This window comes from Acipenser ruthenus, chromosome 21, assembly GCF_902713425.1.
Source record: "Acipenser ruthenus chromosome 21, fAciRut3.2 maternal haplotype, whole genome shotgun sequence".
NCBI classification, from domain to species: domain Eukaryota; kingdom Metazoa; phylum Chordata; class Actinopteri; order Acipenseriformes; family Acipenseridae; genus Acipenser; species Acipenser ruthenus.
The window spans coordinates 29534701-29555137 of record NC_081209.1 but is presented as its reverse complement, the minus strand read 5'-3'; the positions used below and the strand labels follow the sequence as shown (position 1 = coordinate 29555137).

Below are 20437 nucleotides of genomic sequence, written 5' to 3'. Positions count from 1 at the left end.
GAACATTGTCTCTGATTGGTATGCTTACAAGAACCAATATCCTATACATTCATTAAAATCAAATTGGCACAACTATATTTGTTTTGCAATGTACCCATTTATAATGAATTCGGATTTAGATCATTCATATCATTGATAATTTAGACAAAACAGAGTATAAAGACACATCAGGAGACCGATTTCTATAAATAAATAAATAAATAAATAATTGAAAAGACCATTACAATTCTGAATAAGAAACAGCACACTATTCTGGGAAAGTCGGGTTAACTACAATTTAACACATAGCTTTAAAAATCTAGTTGCCTTTTGTTCCGGTGCTATGAAGAAGAACCATTCTTATCAAGCCTAGTGGACTGTAATGGATTCAATGTACAATCAATCTGTGATAAAGTAGAACAGTTCGGGTTTCCGTTATTTAGTTGCTTCCCATTTGTAACTCTTAATTCTGGTTTCCAAATAAAGCATGGCATTATGCAGCCTCTCCGAGTTCTATTTGGAACCATTTGATTTCAACTGAATCCATAGAACATTCCAAGATTCCGAAGAAATCCCGAAATATTTATAACACTATTGTTGAGAATGCTTGTCGTTAACTGGGTCTACCTAAAGACTCCCTGTTAATTTTTATATAATATTACGTCTAGTGGAATTGGGGGCTGTGATTTGCTAATACTTTACTGCCGATGCGCTTTGGAACATCACTGTCACTTCAGCACCTTGGATAAAGGCCGAGACACGGCGCGCTTCATGCTGAAATCCCTGGGTGATGAAGCACTGTGTACGAGAGGCAGAGGTCTTTTATTAGTGTGCGTGTGCGTGTGCGTGTGCGTGTGCGTGTGCGTGTGTGTGTTATATTTAACACAAATTGTGTTGCCCTTTAAAACAGTGTGTAAATGTGTTTTTATTTCGTTTACGTGTATACATTAAAAATACAAGCCCCCAGACAGTTTGTATTAAGCAAGGATCCGTGCAAGGTCTAGTAATGTCCCCGGTGATCTGCACAGCTCCACATCCTAGCCTGTACATGATGGAGCTAACCGATTCTCCTCAGCGTGACAGCTTTGCGACGGACTCTTTGATTGACAAGGCAACCGAACAATCAGTTTCAGCCTTTTCTGGTACTTACCTGTAGCCTGCACTTCAGCCCAATCGCTGATTCCAAGAGGCGGATCACCAAAAAATGCACTCGCATTAAAAAGCTTGCAGTGGCAGCCTGATCTTCATTTAGTACCAGATGCTTATTGCTACCAAACCGGAGCGCGAAGCTGCTGGCGAACAGAGTAGGTTAAAGTCCACAGCGATAGAAGAGAAAAGGGAGAATAACGTTAGAAAGGCGAGTCAAAGGAGGTTGAGATAAATCTAGTGGTAGTGGTGGTAGTGGGGTGGAAGTTCTGGATCTGTACTGGTGATATGCTAGCAGTAAAAAGTCTGGTGCCAGCGAGCGCACCTGGAGCATTGCTTATGTCGGAGAGGATGGTGGACCTTCAGAATGATACCGGGGGAATGTACAACGCCTCTGCCGAATGGAAGACATTCAGTAGTTTGGATGACATCGATGTGATAGCGGATGGGAGTCCAGTATTGAGGATCCTCATCTCTATCATCTACTCGGTGGTTTGCGCAGCGGGGCTGGTGGGGAACCTGCTGGTCTTTTTCCTCATGAGGGTGAGCCAGGGGAGAAAGAAATCGAGCATCAATTTCTTCATCCTCAACTTGGCAGTGACAGACTTCCAGTTCGTCCTGACCTTGCCCTTCTGGGCTGTGGATACTGCCCTGGACTTCAGCTGGCCGTTTGGGAATGCGATGTGCAAGATCATACTTTCGATCACCGTCATGAACATGTACGCCAGCGTGTTCTTTCTGACTGCTATGAGCATCACCAGATACTGGTCGCTCGCCTCTGCTTTGAATAACAGAAGCCGGCGAATGCCTTGCTCTGTGAAATGGATTTGCTTGCTGCTGTGGGTCTCTGCTACCGTGGCCACCGCGCCCACCGCAATTTTTTCGACAGTGACAAACATCGCCGGGGAGAAATTATGCCTTCTCAGGTTCCCCGCGGGTCATTACTGGCTGGCGCTTTATCACCTGCAGAAGATTCTGGTTGCCTTTGTCATCCCCATGCTCATCCTCTCCATCTGCTATCTGTTACTCCTGAGGTTCATTAGACAGAAAAGCATGAACAACAACAATCCGAAAAGAAGATCCAAAGTCACCAAATCTGTGACCATAGTGGTGCTGTCATTCTTCCTGTGCTGGATGCCCAACCATGCCATAACTTTATGGGGCGTCCTGGTCAAATTCAACGCGGTTAACTGGGATAAAACGTACTATATGGTCCACACCTACGTTTTCCCTGTCACTGTGTGCCTGGCGCACGCCAATAGCTGTCTCAACCCGATTCTGTATTGCCTAATGAGACGGGAGTTCAGAAAAATGTTAAAAGATGTTTTCTGGAGGGTCTCGTCCCCTACAATTTCACACACCTGTCCAATACGCCCATTTTCTGGTTCCCGTAAACCGGAGCACGATGACACACTGGTTGTCATCCCGCTCCACGCTATTGACAGCGAACACGGCACACGCGGCTCGCTCTTCAATGGAAGATGTGACACTTTACCTTCTTCAAGTACGCTGGTGCAAAAATGAATGAAGCCACAAAACAAGTATAAACTGCTGGGTATAAATAACTGTGAATGTGAGTGTGTGTCTGTGCGTACCGTGTCTAACATGTGAACACTATCAATGATAATAATAATAATAATAATAATAATAATAATAATAATAATAATAATAATAATAATAATAATAATAATAATAAACAGTTAATATGCTAAAAAGGAAAATGAAAAAGAATATTACCTGATGAATCCATCATTGTCATTTCGTTAACAAACTACAAAAGTTTGAGAAAATATATAAAACAGAAGCTTAATGTGCTTAATTGCCAATGTGTGTTTAAACGTCCTTGTACTAATCTAGGCTATAGGAGCTGTGATTCTTGAAATGCTATAAGCAGCTTTGGTTGATCTGCGTTCAGATATGACTTACTCCACAGTGCATGACAGTGTCTGATTTGACTTGTTTTATGCATTTAGTACATGTTAACACCAAATAAAGTATATGTGGTTATTATTTTGTTTGGGTTTTTTTTTACATCTGAAATGTGTATTTTGTAATAAAAAAAAGACGAGAATAAAGTTTGAATCACGATGTCTTATTTTCACATTATAAGGTAATTATAGAAACTTGAATGCAACCAGCATTGGAAATATATCACGCATCCAAAACTGGGTGCAATTAAAATGCGATTCTCACTCAGAATGAGCCGAACAGAAAATCACCATGGAGCTCACTGGCACACACTGCTTCATATTGCTGAATTTACATTTCTCAAATAAAAACTCCTATCCAGGCTAATAAACAAAACCAATGCAATAATTCCAGACAATCAGATGATTTCACAGGTGCCGATAAGCGTTACCTGCGTTACCTAAAATAACACTGGCTAGTCCAAGATTAGTGCAAGCTGGGGTCTATGAAACCAGCTGAACATAGTCGCGTTGTTTGGTGATAAAACTACCAATTATTTTATTAAGTAATTGCTTTTTTTATTTTTTGTTTGTGCATATTATGTACTTTAGTGTTATCACACTTGATTTACAATGCAGTCATATTGGAAGGGCGTATGAAATTCATATTTACAATATAATAACATTTTTTTTTAAAAAAAACAGCCCAAAATGTGCCCAGCTTGTTTTAAAACAAGACAGCTGCTACGACTGTTTACGCATGAGCGCAGTTTTGAAAGGATTCACCAGCATCCAAAGGTTAATTTAATGCGGCAGTTTCTGAGAGTAAATGAGAATGGTTGCTATATAGCCTAGGTGCTTTGGCCAGGTTTTGTACTGCACAGGTCTGCTGCTCATAGAATGTGCGATGCACAAGGACGTTCAGTATAACATTGATGTCAGCCAACGTTCAAGCCACTGTATGGCTGTCCTCAATCTGAAAGCAAATCCGTGTTCATTGTACATCTGGGTTGAAGACTGGCTAGTCGCCTCCTCCCCTGAGACCTCTAAAGCTTTTAGTAGAAGTTGTGCTTCCCAATAGCCAACGAGCACCGCAATCGAGGAGACCCATCCCTCACAGGGCTGGAAATAAGACTCCTGCTATATAGTAGTTTCGCCCATTCCAGATTTTATTAGGAGCTTGATTAGCCACAGTGTGCAGGTAACAAGCTCAGGTGCGTCTTATTAAATAGTGAAACCAATGGATCAAACTGCTATTCAAATGGGAGTCTTAGTTCTAGCCCTCAACAAGCAATGAATAGTCAGAACGAAGAAACCCTGACTTGATGTTGATGTAGGTTCACCCCGAGTTATGCATGTTACAGCAAAGCAAAGTGATACACTGTATATATTCATGTAAACAAGCTATCTAGGTTAAGAAAGGTCTCTAGGTCTGAGTTTGCATGCCGTACTTAAAAAGTACCTCTCACGTCCCAGATAATTTCACCTGGATTGTGAAATTCTCCCCAACGCCTCATTTTTAATGGTCAGTAATCGTATCCCGCTAAGCAGTTAATGGCAAAATAACGCAGAATACATTTCAGTGTAGTTCTCGACAGATAGTAAAAGTAAACAAATAAACAAATAAATAAATAAATAAATTTTTGCACAGTGGAGCGTTGAAAGGACTGGCTCCCAAACTGCAATGAACAGTGAATAAGCAAGATTCGCAAGAACCAGACTTTTGCTGTCCAGTCTAAAACCGGACAGTTGGCCACAGGTTGTTAGATATTCTGCTTGGCTCCCGGTGTAGTAATCGTATGCAATTCGTATTGGCTTGAAGACATCTACCTACAGTACAGTCGAGGTAGTGCAGTACTAGCAGGCACGTGTAAATGTTACAAATTAAGAGCAGGAGTAGTCACGCCGCCATTTGCTTTACCATTTGGTTTTATATAATCTGCTAAATAATGAAACAGTGGCAAGCCCACGTGAATCACTGTCAAATTAAGGTACTGTATGACATGTTTTCTACCAATCCACTCACTGCAAAACCTTGCTAGTGCAGAACACACTGCGCAGTGCGCAGACCTAAACGGAAGTCAGCCTCTGAGCCAAGAGGATCCACGTGACACCGTGCGCAAAGCTTGTGCGTCGCTCTAGTGACGCAGAGCGGCGCCTTCATTGTGTCTGGGTGAATTGCGAGCTGGCGATGCTTAAAATTGATTTTTCAGATATTTTAATAGTTTAATCTGTGAATGGCGCCAAAACAGGACCCTAAGCCTAAATTTCAAGAAGGTAAGGAACAGTTTAATGTGTAATAACGTGTAGCAATACGGGTACTTGCGTTTCCCCCCCCATGAACTGCGGAATGAGCGCTGAACACAAGGCAGGCTCTTTCTGTGTTTATGGCGCGCAGTCTTGGGGAGGCGCTTTTAATCCCAGATACAGTCAGAACGAAAAGGACCCGACACAAAAGACTTGCTTTTTATTTGGGATTTCCAGTTTTTAAAAAAACATAATAAGAAAAAAAAACTGCTGCATTGAATCTCAAATGGTCTGACGCAACGTCTGCATCTTGTTTTTATGATGAATAGTGAAGTTAGTCTGCAGGCAGTGGGTAAGCTCTTGTTTCCGAGCTGAATTATCTAAATTAAAAGTCTTGTCTGTTACTACAGGTGTGTTAACACATCATATACTGTTTTAAGATTACAAAACCGTAGAAACGGTGTTTGCTATTCTGGAACACAACTTAGTGTTTTTCTTGTAAATCAAATGGATTTTTAAATTTTCTTTTATCGTTTTGAATCGCGTCTTGGTACATTTCCTGCTGCTGTACTAGGCCAGTTTTGATTTTGATTTTTTATTTTTTTATTTTTAATAAACAACCAAGTCTATCCCTTTTAAAACTCAACACATTTTGTTAAGTGTAGTATAAAATATATATTTATATATTTTTTTAAAAACAAATCAGCTTTTCATATATACTTTCTTTAACATAGGTTTGCTTTGATTACGTTGCTCAGATATTTCATCCCTGTCTGGCCCAGGTAATTATTTTTTTTATTCTTAATATAATTTAGCAAACATCAGTTTGCTTTTTACAACTATTGATATTCTCAATATATCTATAAATATATCTATCATTTTTTAAAATTATTATTAACACCGCTTTTATATACATTTAAGTAAGATATACAGGGGCCCCTGTTGCATGTTTTATTTTGGAATTAAATATTTTGTGCTCAGTGGATGTGTGTGCACTACAGATATGCTTTTGAGAAGCTTGACCACAGTGTCCCTGTTCTTGCAAAGCACACTTAATAATAATAATAATAATAATAATAATAATAATTATAATTATTATTATTATTATTATTATTATCTAATTTACTATGTAATGTAAGTGACCTGTCTGCTACTGAAGAAACGACATTTCAGTGTAAATTCACTGCTTCAGTTAATGCCTTTCAACATGAAGTTAGCAGTTAAACATTTTTGTAATGATTTGCTCCACTAAACCATTTGTTTGCAGTTATTTTGGTTACCAGTCCTGGGATTATGACGGTCCTATTTGTGTACATTGATGTAGTCTTTAAGGTGTTTGTAACATAAAACTGGGGGCCGCTCATGGTGTTTGTGCCCTGAAATCTAGTACAGTAAAATAAAACTAGGTATCTGAACACCAAAGTTTTTTAATCTTCACATAAAAAAACAAAAAAAACTTGCCACTTCCCCTACAAGCTCTAGTGGCAAGTGTTCTGTGGCACTAAAGTTATCAAGCAACTGGCAACCTTGCGAAGAAACACAGCTCCCTGCTTTAAAAATGACAGTACTTTGAATAAATTGGTAAGTTCATAAAGTTTACCAGTCACTACTATACTGAAATGTGGGTCATTCCTTGTTTTTTCCCCCTTCTTTTTTTTAAACTCCCAACATGCAATGTATTATTTAAAACAAAAAGCAAATTACAAGACTACCCAGACTCTTTTTTTTTTTTTTATTACACTTTGTATTTTGGAGATGTTGGCAATGTGAGAGAAATAACTTGGAATGACCCATTAAAACAATCTCACCGAACCCTTAATTGCATGAGAATTTGAATTCAATTTTAATAAGTTTGACTGTAAAATTGGCATTGTTTTTACAACACTGTCTAAATGAGAGAAGCTACAGTACAGGGCTTGATACTCTAGCCCTGCACCTAGTCCTGGTGGGGTTTCAGGACTCCCCTTGTATTGAAATGACCAGGTGCTGGAGTTTGAACAATAACTGCTCTGGACTCATCGCACTCCTCATCACAGCATGAGTAAGTCACACATGTGAGTCTGTAGGTTTACTTAGAGGAGCTGTTTGTTAAGAGAGGAACAGTGTAATTAATATCAAACTCCTAGCTCATGATCATTTCAGTAATATAATTACCCAGGACTGGTTGCCAGGCTAGTGTGAGTTTCAAGCCCTAGTAGTATGGCTTGCACCAAATGCAATATTTAAGAATAGGTGAAAACATCAGGTGATTTGGGGTATCTGCTTTAAGCTCTGTGTCCCTCTTATTCTTTACAATTGGTCATTCTTGAATCCAGCTTCTTTGTGAAGCGTACGGTACAGCTCCTGCAAAGTGTTTATGACAGTTCCACAGTTTTTATTCTAGATGTCGCCCATTCATTGCTCTATTTATTTCTCCCCCCCACCCCCCTCAAGTGCTTGGTGCTGTTTTAGGAGTAACTAACAATTTGTAACTGCTGCATCAAAGGTTATTTCAGGATACACAAGTCATATCTGAATCAAATCAATCTGTCAGTTGTGTGTTTCCATAAATGAACTCCTTTTAGGCAGTCCCACGATTGCTTGTTACAAGCAAGCTTGATAGTAATGTGGGCCAATGTTCTGGGATTATTTCAGCACTTGTTTACAATGTTTGTTTGGGTTTTATAGAATGTGCTTTGTGTTGTATGAAGATATTAATCATGAAACCTGTATGTAGGCCTATTGTATGTATTGGTTAAATAAAGAACCTAAGTTTATTGTACATTAGAGGATATCTCTTGTTGATTTAATGATCCAAACGGCCGTGGTCCTGAATACAGTTGCCTTCCTGTAGAGGCAGTCGTTGCAAAAGAAGCTTGTGATTTGAAAAAACACAAACAAAAGAGATTGTATTGAGAGTTTAGAAAATAGATTTTGTAACCCACAAAGTAAGATGATGTGCAGTTTGGTGACTGATGGTGGGTGTGTGTAGGGCGTTCAGTTTAGATACTGGCCTGTTAAATGTACCTTTCTAATAGCCTGGTTTCTAAAGCCACATTTCTTTTCTTTACAGGTGAACGTGTTCTCTGTTTTCATGGGCCATTGCTCTACGAAGCTAAGGTATGTTTTTTTTATAGTTGCAGTGTATTTAATTTAGATTAGCCTATAATGCAGTTAATAAAAGGTAGAAAGGTAGATGATGAAAGTCCATTATCTGATTTAAAGCATCGCGATACAGTTTTTGTTAAAGTAAATCCCAAACCCGTATAGATTTTTTTTTTTTTTTTTTTGCTGAATGACTCGACACAAATAAAACTTACTTGCATGTGCATACGTTATTTTGTAAAGGAGATTCGTTGCAAGTTTTACTTTCTTACCGTTTCCCTTGCAAAATGTTTCATTCCGATATTGCTGTTTTTTATTTCGTTCAATTATTTGTATTCTCTCTTCCAGTAGAACAACCAAAAAAAAAAGCTATGGTTTGTGAAGACCTTTTTATGTTGCGAGTGCAATTACTTGCAATACCTTTTCCCTTTGGGCTAGCACAAGCCTACTAAAGTAGAAAAAGGTTTCCTGAAGCCTCTCGCTGAGCAGAAGGCTCAGATGGCACCACCTCTGCAGACCTCAGTGTTCTCATTATCTACACAGGCTTATTCTTTATTTGACAGACAGACACTTCCAGGGATTCAGCCGATTATTTCTCAGTAAAAAAAAAAAACAAAACAAACATTTGGATGGCTTTTCCCCTGTGAATTTAAATTAGTTTTGTTTCATTTGCATAATCTGTTTTTTATTTTCATTTTTTTTTTTTGTAATTCAAGCTATTATGAATGCAAACTATTATTTAAGTCTAATGATCTGTATGTAAGTTAAACATTTTAAAATTAAAATAACAGTTTTAATGGCTAGAACTTGCTTATATAGTGTTAGTCAACTGGTATAAACAAAAGGCATAAACTCTGTAGGAGACAGAATACAGTGAGGGAGCTACACGATTCTGTCTGATCAGAGGGATATTTTAGCTAGTGGACTGTTTGAATGTGCTCAATGCGGCCGTTATTCCCATTAGAGAAGGCTAATTTAAAACGCAGTAAATAAAATATGGCATTTCTGCTGGGACTCCATACGTCTTGATGGAAGGCATCCGCTTAATTCTGTTTTAAATGGTTTTGAATTTATTATTATTTTTTTTTTCTCAAATTCCTAATAACAGTATAGCTATGGTGTGGATGGCAATGTAAATGTATTTCAGTGAGTGATGTTTTATGAAGAGCATTGCTTTAACTCCCACTGGGTGATGATGACACAAACAGGACCACGTAACCCTGATCGATGAAACACACGTTTCTCAAGGCAAAAAGCTCATGAGAGGTCATTATGTTAAGCCTGCAGCTACTGTATGTACCCTTGCAAATTAAGTTCTGATTAACATTTACAAAAACACCCCGTTGTGCTTTAAGTATATTCCGTTTTCGACCGTAGTCTTACTTGGTAGTTTAGCATTTCATTGTTGGATACCAGATACTAGTTGCACTAGCCTTTACACACATCTCCACTACTTTACCAGCCCTAACAGATCTAATGCATTTTAATGCCAACGTTGAGGTGTGGGACTAATGAAGTACGAGTCCTGAATGAAAGGCAATTTCAAACTTCTCTTGAAAAGATACTTTGGAATTCATATATCTTTTTTTTTTTTTACATGACTAAAGTACTTTTGTTTTATTTCAGTGTGTAAAGGTTAATATAAAGGAAAAGCAAGTGAAGTACTTCATACATTACAGCGGATGGAATAAGAAGTGAGTTTCCGAACTGAATAACAACTGGTTGGGTGGGGAGCAGTGAGGGGAATCCTAGCAATCCAAGTGTATATGTTTGTGTCCATCCTATCTATCTATCTCTATCTATCTCTATCTATCTATCTATCTAAAGTATTAGTTTGATTTGTATTTCTGTTGAGATTTCTCATAGTTCATAAACATTTAAATGTGGAAGAGGCAAACCAAATACGCTGCTGGATAACACCTGCTTGCCTTTTCTCTTTGGACCTGTTGTATCTTATACCATGATAAAGTTTGTTTCCAAAGTGCAATGTTTATATTTAAGCAATCATTTGCCAAGAGTCCTTAAAGTACGTTTACATTATTATATTGCACCTTCCAACATGCATTTTGTTTACATTAGGCTATGACTGTTAAGGACACATTTCTGTGAGAATTTTTGATGATGTCTTCTGTTTCTTCTTAGCTGGGATGAATGGGTTCCTGAGAGCAGAGTGCTCAAATATGTGGATACCAACCTGCAGAAACAAAAGGAGCTTCAAAAGGCTAATCAGTAAGTGATGATAGTAAAGGGTTCATTTGTGGAAAACCTTCTTTCAATAGGATCGAGTTAAAAGCCAGCAAAGAGTAAACATGTAATATTGGGTGTGTACTTTTTATTCTGCAATGGGGGCATTTTTCTCATTCCAGTGCTAGAATTGCAGTAGAAAAAGCAAGCATTTAAAGTGTAGCCTTCCAGTACTCCTCAGACATTCAATATTAAACTTGCATAGGTTAGTAAAGATTTATTTTGTTCACGAGAAATCCAAGCAGCGTAGCCTCCTGTGTTTTGTACCAGTTATCCTTTAACTCATCAGCACAAGGTAAACCTACCAAACAGTCTTGTATGGGGGGGAAATTATATTGGAACATATTCAAGACCGGGCCATTGTGAGACAGCATTAGCAGTCTTTTATTTTATTTTGAGGAGAGTTTTTTTTTCTAGACCACCTTTACAGTTCTCCGGTGTTGAAAGTGTTAAATTTCTATTGCCCCCCCCCCCCCCCCAAAAAAAAAAAACTATGTATTTAAAATGTTCCTGTAATCTGCTTCAATGTTCAAGTAGTTTTTTTCTGATTCTGTCCCAAAGGGAACAATATGCAGAGGGAAAGATGAGGGGTGCAGCACCGGGCAAGAAAATTGCTGCTGTGCAGCAGAAAAATGTTGAATTGTAAGTAACAAAAAGAACATTGCCAGCGTTGTTCTCTGCAGGATTCTGTTAAAAGAACCTGAAAGCTTACTGCTCCAGAGAAGTAAGGTATATATATTGAGAGGTGATCGAGGATTCGTAACACTTTATATAATATCATAAGAATATGCCTTCAATGTTTGGAGCAGCAGGTCTAGAAAAGGTATTGCATGCATTCCCTTTTCAGCCAGTACAGTAAAGTTTATGTACTGAATTCTAGAATAAAATGTAAGTGACCTATTGCTAGCAGCAATTACTCTGAAGTCATTTGCATTTATTTCATCCTTTGAGTTTGGCAGCTGGTAATTATTGTAATGTAATAGGTGTCTTTGAGTAGAAATAAAACAGTTAGTTCTTGTTCTCTTTTAAACGACATTTTACAAAAAAAAGAGCCTGCCAACTTAAATTAAGCATGTACTCTTTTCCAAAGCATTGTTTAAATAAATGGGCAGGAATGGTAAATTGGTATTTTAATTGAGACTTCAAATGCTTCTCCTTTGTCTGTTAAGTAGGCATGGGCGTGATGCAGTTTGCAGCAGCAATAGGTCACATAGTTCAGAGACACAACAAAAAAGGATTAAACAGGATTACAAATGAATTGCATTTAAACAAATGGATGCTTGGAGGTTGTTTTCCAAGATAAGCACACTTGAATCTGGCAGTTGATTAAGGGAGCTTCTAATTTGTTTAATTTAATTTTGCAATTTGTATCTACGCAATATGTAGTGATGTATTTGGGATGATAATTAATACAAATGTAATAGTAAAATCTAAAATATTAAATCTAAACTGCTGCTGTTTGTAGTTGGTTGGTTGGGCCTGCATTTTGTTTTTTTTTGTATTTGTGTTTTTTTATAAAAGGAACAGCAGTAAATGTTTGCTCAACACATTCTTCATAGGTAGCTCTGTGTTGAAATCACTTGACATGGAAATAGCTAACTGTTTGTCTAAAGCTGCTTTGACAAACGGTTAGCTATTTCCATGAAAAACAGAGCAAAGGAAAATAAACTTGCATATTAGAATGCCTTGGGCGGCTGTTACAGTGCAGTTTTTGCTCTTGGGTAATCATTTTGGTGTTGACGGCTGTCTTAATGGATTGTTTTCAGGGTATTTCTCTCGGGACTCATTTGATTTGTTATTTTTTTATGTATTTATTCTACCAGGACCCCTAGAGGTAGAAAGCCAACTTTTTCCTTGACCCTGAAAACACTGTTGGATGTGAATTATTTGAAATATATTCTACTGTAAATAAAGATTTATCTAAGAAGGGATGTGTTCCCTTACAAGAGTCGGTAACCTTTTTTTTCCCTGTTATTTTTCTTCATAGGAAAACAAAAAAGAACAAGCAGAAAAGTAAGTTGTGTGTGTTTTTTACGTAGTTTGAAGATTTATTTAATCTCCCTGAAACGGTTTGTTTTCCAGTTTTGTTACATTTAACCGTGGGCTTTTCCGAGAGCTCAGTGCTTTTAAAAAAAATCACTTGTACTCTCTGTGATTTCATTTCCATGAATGAGGCTCTTGTAAAGCAGAGTATAGTTATTCAAGCAACTGTGGAATCCCTGTGGAAATTATTCATGCACTGCTTGAACAGGTACAAAAAGACAAAGAGCAACAACTATTGTCATGTGAGTACTGGAGCAAAACAAAAGCCCTGTAACAATTGTTACTGAAGAGTTTATTGTGCATCAATCATATGGACTTGTACATGACTGCATGGTACCAGCACAAACCATGAATTACACAGCAATACAATACAGGCCAAGCTTCCTGCTAAATAATGATGGTATGAATTATGCTTTGTTTCCATGTGGTGCTGGAATTGAAATGAGATCCATTTGAAATCTGTCCCGTTGCTTTCCATCGGGAACAGGGCAATATCAGGGCAATTTGAACCAGGTCTCTCTGTATGAAAAGCTGCAGAAGGAATTGTCGGAGGTTCCAATTTGATAATGGAACGCGATGAGATTGAGTTTTACAGACTTGATTTCATGGCGCAGATAAAAACATGGCATTGGTTATGAAGGGAACATTTGTTGAAGTATTGGTAAAGGTGTGATGGTACTGTGATTGGGTAAAATCTAAGTATGTTTTTAACTCTTATTACTTATTATTAATTTAAGCTCCTGGGCCAGGTGAGGGGACCAGCACGTCCGAAATGCCGCAGCCCCCCAGGAAGAAACGGGCACGCGTTGATCCCACAGTGGAAAGTGTATGTATTTCTTTTTTCTTCATCTCACAAGCTGGTAACAGCCACATGGTATACATATTTTTTTCCATTGCCAGAACAATACGCCTTGCTGGCCTATCTACCTTTGCCATTTTCCTTTGTACTAAACAGCAAAAAGGGTTTAAATTGCGGCATTTGAGCCCTCTAGTGGTCATTAGGACTTGAAGTGATTTTATATTTGCTTACTTGAAAATGTCTCCTCTCGCACTGCTTATGTATTTATTAATTAGCCGCATATGCTATTATGGTCAGCAGAAATCTTGGCTAAAAGTTTCTATCTTAACATAACCACGAAAACCATAATGTTTGTCTGCTTAAATTAGCCAGAGACAGACTTGCTCGATAACCACAGTGTTAAGAATGGGGGAGACCTTAAGCCAACTTGCTGGTTGGCTGAGCAGTGAAATAGAATCTGATTGGCCCACAGTCCTGAGGTTACTCTGAAGGGAAATGTTCCTGGGGATATTAGAACTGAATTCTGATAAATCATTGTTATATAAAACAATGCCATTAGAGTTCAGTGCAGCTGTAAATAGAAACTACAGCAATTACCTTTACTAATGTTCTTATGAGTATACTGTACTTGTATCAGAACTCCTAGTAGCTTTTAGCTAAAGAAGATATGTTAGAATACACTGTAAACTGTCATGTAATTATGCTGCAAAAACATGACAGTTACCTAATGGTTCCTGCTCTTAAATGTACTTATTAAATCAATTCTTAAGGAGGAAACATTTATGAACAGAGTGGAGGTGAAAGTAAAGATCCCAGAAGAGTTGAAGCCGTGGCTCGTGGATGACTGGGACTTGATTACAAGACAAAAACAGGTAACTGACTGCATAGTGTGACTTCAGGGTTGACAATAAGACTGTAGGTGCCATTGTAGGTTTTACTAAGTGCAAAGTTAACAAGCTCGGGGGGGGGGGGGGGGGGGATATTTATTGATCTTTTTGCCATTCTAAACTAATGCTACTTGGTGTTTCGTGGCTTGTTAGGCAAAGACATGGACTAAAGAAGCTCACTGAACTGTTTGAGGTGTTAGTTTTCATTAGCCATTTCTGAATGAATTCAGTGATGGTGGTATTAAGATCCGTCCCCTTTCATAGCAGTTGAATACGCTCCCAGGTGTGTCTTACTGCCTTGTAGTAAAACCTGTAATGGATGTACATGCTATGCAATGGGAGTCTTGTTTTTTCTCTGGAGTTACATGTTTTGTGCATTTTCAGTTGTATTTGCTTTGCAGTGCTTCCGTTTTAATGTTCTAAGCATAGTCTTTACTGTTGCTAGTAATCATAACTGGGTAGTTTCCATATTTATTTTTACCCTTTTATTTTTCAGCTGTTTCATCTACCTGCCAAAAAGAATGTCGATACTGTCTTAGAAGACTATGCAAATTATAAAAAATCAAGAGGCAACTCTGATAACAAGTACGTATTTCCATAAAAAAACACACACACACACACTTTTGTAAATACCGCACTGTAAGACTTCATTGGAAATGTCTTGTGTGTTTTTACTGTAAGTGAATCAGGGTTGTGGAGTGAGTTACCCTGGTTTCAGCGGTATCGCTGCACATGGTGTAAAGACCTGACCGATGGTAAGATTGCTCAGGGGCGCTTGTGTTATGCTTGATGGTCTTAATGTTCTTGTGCTTGAAATCGACAGCAGGAGAATTGCACAAGCTGGTGGTGGTGTCAAACCTTCTTCCAAAACTGCGAATCTGTTAATTAGAGTCAACAGCACAACAAAATGGGTTCATGAACGAGTGAATTCTGTTTCAAGAAGTTGAGCTGTGGAGTTTCGGGCTGCCCTATATACCACATCTGGCTTTAAAATATCAAACTTTCTCTGCTCCTTCATTTTTATAATCGCATATTCATAAAATGGCATTATTGCACCAGCATGAAGCATGCAAGCACTGCTGCTGATTTAGACAGAGCATTCCACATGCCACAATGCGAGAACATAGATATTTACATGTGAAACTTATTCGAATGGTGATTTTTCCATCAAATGTACCTTTTTACTTTTTTCTTTTTAAAGTATCCCATAACAAGCAGACAATACCTGCATACAATACATTCATTGATCGCCTAGCAACCACAGCTCAATGAATTGCAGCACATTGTAATGTGCTTGTATTGCAAAAACAATGTAATATGTTTTAACTTAAGGTATTCAGATCCTTAGGCATTAAGGACATTTCTTTTATAACAATGCATGGCATATTTAGTCTTAATGCACTGTTATTTATGTTGAATGTTTTGTTGGATTGATTTGAAAAGTTGCACAGACCTTCATAATGTTGGGGGAATGAAATGCACAGTTGCTGATCTGTTTTAACAAAGTCTTCCTCCAAAATATGAAAAGTGTCTTAATAGATCTCTGAACACAATCTTTGAGCTTACACATCTGCATGCCGCCATCCTAGTTAACAACATTTTAGGTCAGAATTGCCATTTGAATATGGTTTCTGTCGACTGGTCAGGGTGTGTGGATAATGTGGAAAAGGATACGTGGAAGTTGGTTGTATATACAGTTTGTTTTCCAAAATCCAGTGCAAATGAATTGTTTCCTTTTAAAGGGAGTTTGCTGTTAATGAAGTGGTTGCTGGAATCCGGGAGTACTTTAATGTAATGCTGGGCACACAGTTACTGTACAAATTTGAGAGGCCACAGTATGCAGAGATACTGGCAGATCACCCCGACGCGCCCATGTCACAGATCTATGGAGCGCCGCATCTTCTAAGACTTTTTGGTGAGTAATCGCTCCATGTTCCAAGCGCTGTACTATGAGTAGTGTTCCGCGTTTGCGGTTTATTCCGAATTTTACCGAAAAATTACAGGATTTTTTTTCACTGGAAGTTGGTTTTTACTGATTTTATACCTGTTTTTTGTCTCATACAATATTTTAAAGATAAAAAACGAAAACGTGGAACATTATATATAAGCTATTTAAACACGCATGCAATCAGTGTGTTGCATCGAGCCAATCACCTGTGATGGTATGTATAATGAATGAATTGGGAATATTAAATACTGCTGAGTAAATGTTAAGGAAAGCCGTTCAGACTTGGAAGTTTTCTTCCCTTGAAGATTAAGACTTATCGGGTACAGAAGATTGGTTTCCTGTCAGAGGGCAAGAATAATGGTAATTGTGTTTTAAGTCTGCTGATTTTTAAAGTCATTTGGGAACAGACAAATGGAAATGCCCCAGACAGTTTGTTTACTTCTTGATTCAAGTAGTGGAATTTGAGTCATTTGTTTGTCCTTTTCAATGTCCTTTCACTTTTTGGCAGTAAAACAGAATTTGCAGCTGGTGATTTATTATTGCTACCTCACCAAAGTTACATGTCCTAAGCTTTTAGAGCATGAAAGAGCGTTTCATGTGTGTAACAGTGTCCGTTGAGAGCACATAATAGATGGTTCAATTGAGCTTTTATCTCCACATGTTTCTTAATCATTCCTGGTCTGCATTCTGTCCTAACAAAACTACAATTATTCCACTGGCTACCTGAGCCCATAACAAAAGTCTCAAGCTTTCTAGCGTTTGTTTGTATTTATTGTTTTCAGTTCGAATTGGTGCCATGTTGGCCTACACACCTCTTGACGAGAAGAGCCTGGCACTGCTGCTGAACTACTTGCAAGATTTCTTAAAGTAAGATTTTTTTATTCCTTTTGAAACTACCTTTTTAGTTTTGTATATATATTTTTTTTTTTTGTAAAATACAGCTCTGATATGGTAAGTCCAAATGGAAGATGTGTAAATAAATAAATGCTCAGTGCATCCTCGTTACTTCTGTTGGTTTGCGCATACAATCTAAAAGATCAGATGCTTTGAAATATCTCTGTCGTGAATATAGGTTATCAAACAGCACTTTTTTTTTTTTTTTTGGCTTGCTCAGTAACAATGCGGCAAAGCAAAATTGATTTAAAGAAAAACAGAAAAAAAACCTTGAGGATCTGATTAACTTTACATATCAAACTTTTCACATTGGGTTAATTTGGAATAAACGATTGTGATTAACTTCAGTATTAGCAGTCTTGTTTCCTGCATGCTGTACAAATGGAAAAAGCAACGTACAGGTAGATTTGTCAAGCCGAGATAAGCATGGCAATTTCAAGTGCATTACAAAAAATGCCTTTTCTGTCTGCCTGTCTAGAAGATTTCATCAAAAGAATTAATTAAACTAGAGGCTAGTAAGAAATACATTTGTGAATAGTTTTTAAAAGGTGGCTTTACATCAAACAATTTAGGATTGGAACTATGCCTTTGAAATGGATACTTTTAATTGGAATGTTCTGTATGCAATTGTAATTAATATAGAGTCACAGAGAAGAGCAACTTGAGATATATAGTATACTTTTTTTTTTTTTTTAATGTGTTTATTGAAATAAACCCACATTACTATGCAGAAACATTGCATTGAGCTGGAATACAAATTATTCAAGTAATCTAGGTGGGACTTCATGTGGTGTTATTAATTGTTTTAAAAGACAGGAATGTTTCTGCACAAACTGTAACGGTCTTCCGAATGATTTTTGTTCTTATTTTCATCCAGATATTTAGTGAAGAACGCCTCTGCCCTGTTTAGTGCCAGCGATTATGAAGTGGCACCACCTGAATATCATCGGAAAGCTGTCTGAGCTTGCCATCCAGCATTCTGCCACACGGGAAGAACAGCCGCATGGAATCGGAAGTGTACGCGTTATCATGTGGTTTCTAGAGAGTACGTAACGGCTTCAATCTCAAGAGACTTTTGAAAAGACTATTAAAGATTGATTTATTGAATTGGTTGGGCTATTGGCTTTGAAGGATTATTGAAGGGTAGGGGTTGGGAGATTGCTAAAGGTAAGCCCGAGTGGTTTTTCTAAATGCGGAGTTTCTTACTGTGCACCCACAGTGTTATCAGAGTGTTGAGACAAGGGTTGGGATTCAGTAATTCTTAAATGCAAATGGGCATTATGCACCGGTATTAGCGGGACAATTTTTACCGGATAATATACCGAAATTCATACCTTTGCAATTTTCATGTGAACTGCTGGTCTAAAATCAGCACAGCATTTTTATTGCAGTGCATTTTTTTTTTATTACGTTGGAAATTCAGTATCCTTTCTAGCGTTTGGAAAAGACTTTGCTTTTAAAGCTTTGACATAACCTTGTAAAATATGTGTCATGTTTTTTGTAAGACCAGATAAAATATTTGAAGTTCGTTGCATTTGATACTGTATGCAATACAAAAGGTTACAATGTTGGTGTTTTTCTTCATTTGGAAGAAAGTTTCATTTATATATATATATATATATATATATATATAATATATATATAATATATATATATATATATATATATATATATATATATATATATATATATATATAAAATAAATAAATAAATAAATAAATAAAATGTGTGTATATATGTGTGTGTTCTTTTGTATTTAATCATTTATCTAGGTCACTGCTAATCAAGAGTTGACAATTGAGGTTATGGTCATGTTTTGTGGTTTCTGTTCAAAGTGGTTATAGTACCTGTATTCTATGAATGTAATACAACAAGTACAAAATGTTAAGGGAAAAAAAAAAAAAAAAAGTTCAAATCAAAGTGCAAATTTGCTCCTTGTATATTTTTGCTACAGAATATCTGGGGGGATTAAATTGTACACAAAGGACAGTATTGCCCCCATATTAAAACAGCCCCCATCCCAGCCCTTTCCAATAAAATGTTCAAAATATTTTCCATTGTTGTATATACACATTGTAAATAAAATCATTTAAATACTAAAACGCCTGTTTTTTTTTTTTTGTTTACACCATGCACAAAAATATACAAAGTCCTCTATTAATAAAGACTCACAAAATAGATTAATTAAGATCACTTGTACACTAAAAAGCTGTTCTTTTAGTAGCAGTGTCCTAAATACAGACACATTGTTCCAATTTTATACCTTTAATTTAGAACACTAAAGGCTGTGGATTTCACATGCTAGAGTAAACAATATCGATCTGTGATGAATGGAACAAACGAGTCCCACAGTGAGGTATTGATGCTCTGTATTTATATCTGCAGTAGCGCATGGAAACCAAGCAGCAATTTTCAACAGGTATAGTGTATTTACCACATCTCAAAAAAGGGTGTGATCACAAATAGATTTATTTTCCATGGTCTCAATCGTTGAGTTGTCACGTATGTAAAAATAAATAAATAAAACAGAATCTTAACACCACCCCAAAATCCACGAGGTGAAGAGTTTAGTTGTAAAATAAGCCTCCTCCTCTGTTCCCACTCTTTAGTCAGTTTGTTCAGTCCAAGTCAGAACATTTTCTTCTGTATTTTCATTCATTGGAACTGAATTGGACTGGCTCTCAATGAATATGTGCTCGCTAAAAGTAAACTGACATTTCCCAAGCTAAAATAAATCTCTTGCCGTGTCCACTTGATATTTTTGTCATTGTGTGATAATTAATGAGCTTGTTTTTTAATTAACTCAAAATTCAGTGAGGGTTCTCATCTTGTCTAGCCTAAGGGCAAATCCCTTCAGAATGCATTTCATGTCTTTTGAAAGCTTTTTGAGTACAGTGCATCGAGCAGTTTATTAATGAAGAACACAAAGTATTTAAGATGTACCTATTTCAATTGATCGATTCTACACATAATACCACCTGAAATGTGCTGTATTATTAAACTTTAACCCATGTCTGTTTTAATTCTGCACAGTATTTTAAATGAATGTATTTCTTCATTGCCGGAAGGTCCTGAGGTCAGTCAAAAGTTAACATCAAGGTTAACGTGATTGTCAAAATGCTACTCATGCTTCCTCTACAGCTAAAACAGTCATCTTTCTCGGCCCCTTGAGTAAAACACAAACGACTCCAGCACACTGGATTGTATCACATTTTAATGCAAAATAATTCCGGAATATTGTAGCTAAGATTCCAAGCTC

General features: G+C 37.3%; 2 protein-coding genes across 7 annotated transcripts; both read left to right on the top strand.

Moving 5' to 3' along the window:
* The first annotated feature begins 1228 nt into the window (after positions 1-1228).
* On the top strand, positions 1229-3188 carry LOC117428568 (relaxin-3 receptor 1-like). The gene has a single exon (XM_034047708.3). It carries the CDS (start codon positions 1414-1416, stop codon positions 2647-2649), a length of 1236 nt encoding a protein of 411 aa, XP_033903599.3. The 5' UTR covers positions 1229-1413; the 3' UTR covers positions 2650-3188.
* Positions 3189-5055: 1867 nt separating this feature from the next.
* On the top strand, positions 5056-18557 carry LOC117429882 (mortality factor 4-like protein 1). Of its 6 annotated transcripts, none has more exons than XM_058995506.1 (13): positions 5060-5309; positions 6014-6061; positions 8332-8378; positions 9990-10057; positions 10506-10592; positions 11169-11249; positions 12595-12620; positions 13388-13476; positions 14220-14321; positions 14833-14921; positions 16079-16251; positions 17067-17151; positions 18056-18557. In XM_058995506.1, the coding sequence occupies exons 6-13, from the start codon at positions 11191-11193 to the stop codon at positions 18138-18140; spliced, it is 708 nt and encodes a 235-aa protein (XP_058851489.1). In that variant the 5' UTR covers positions 5060-5309; positions 6014-6061; positions 8332-8378; positions 9990-10057; positions 10506-10592; positions 11169-11190; the 3' UTR covers positions 18141-18557. The 6 variants fall into 6 exon arrangements, with proteins under 6 accessions (XP_058851486.1, XP_058851485.1, XP_058851488.1 ...); XM_058995507.1 differs by lacking the exon at positions 5060-5309 and adding an exon at positions 5528-5631; XM_058995503.1 differs by lacking the exon at positions 6014-6061 and having other exon boundaries at positions 5056-5309; positions 9990-10058; positions 10510-10592; positions 11145-11249.
* Positions 18558-20437: the final 1880 nt, after the last annotated feature.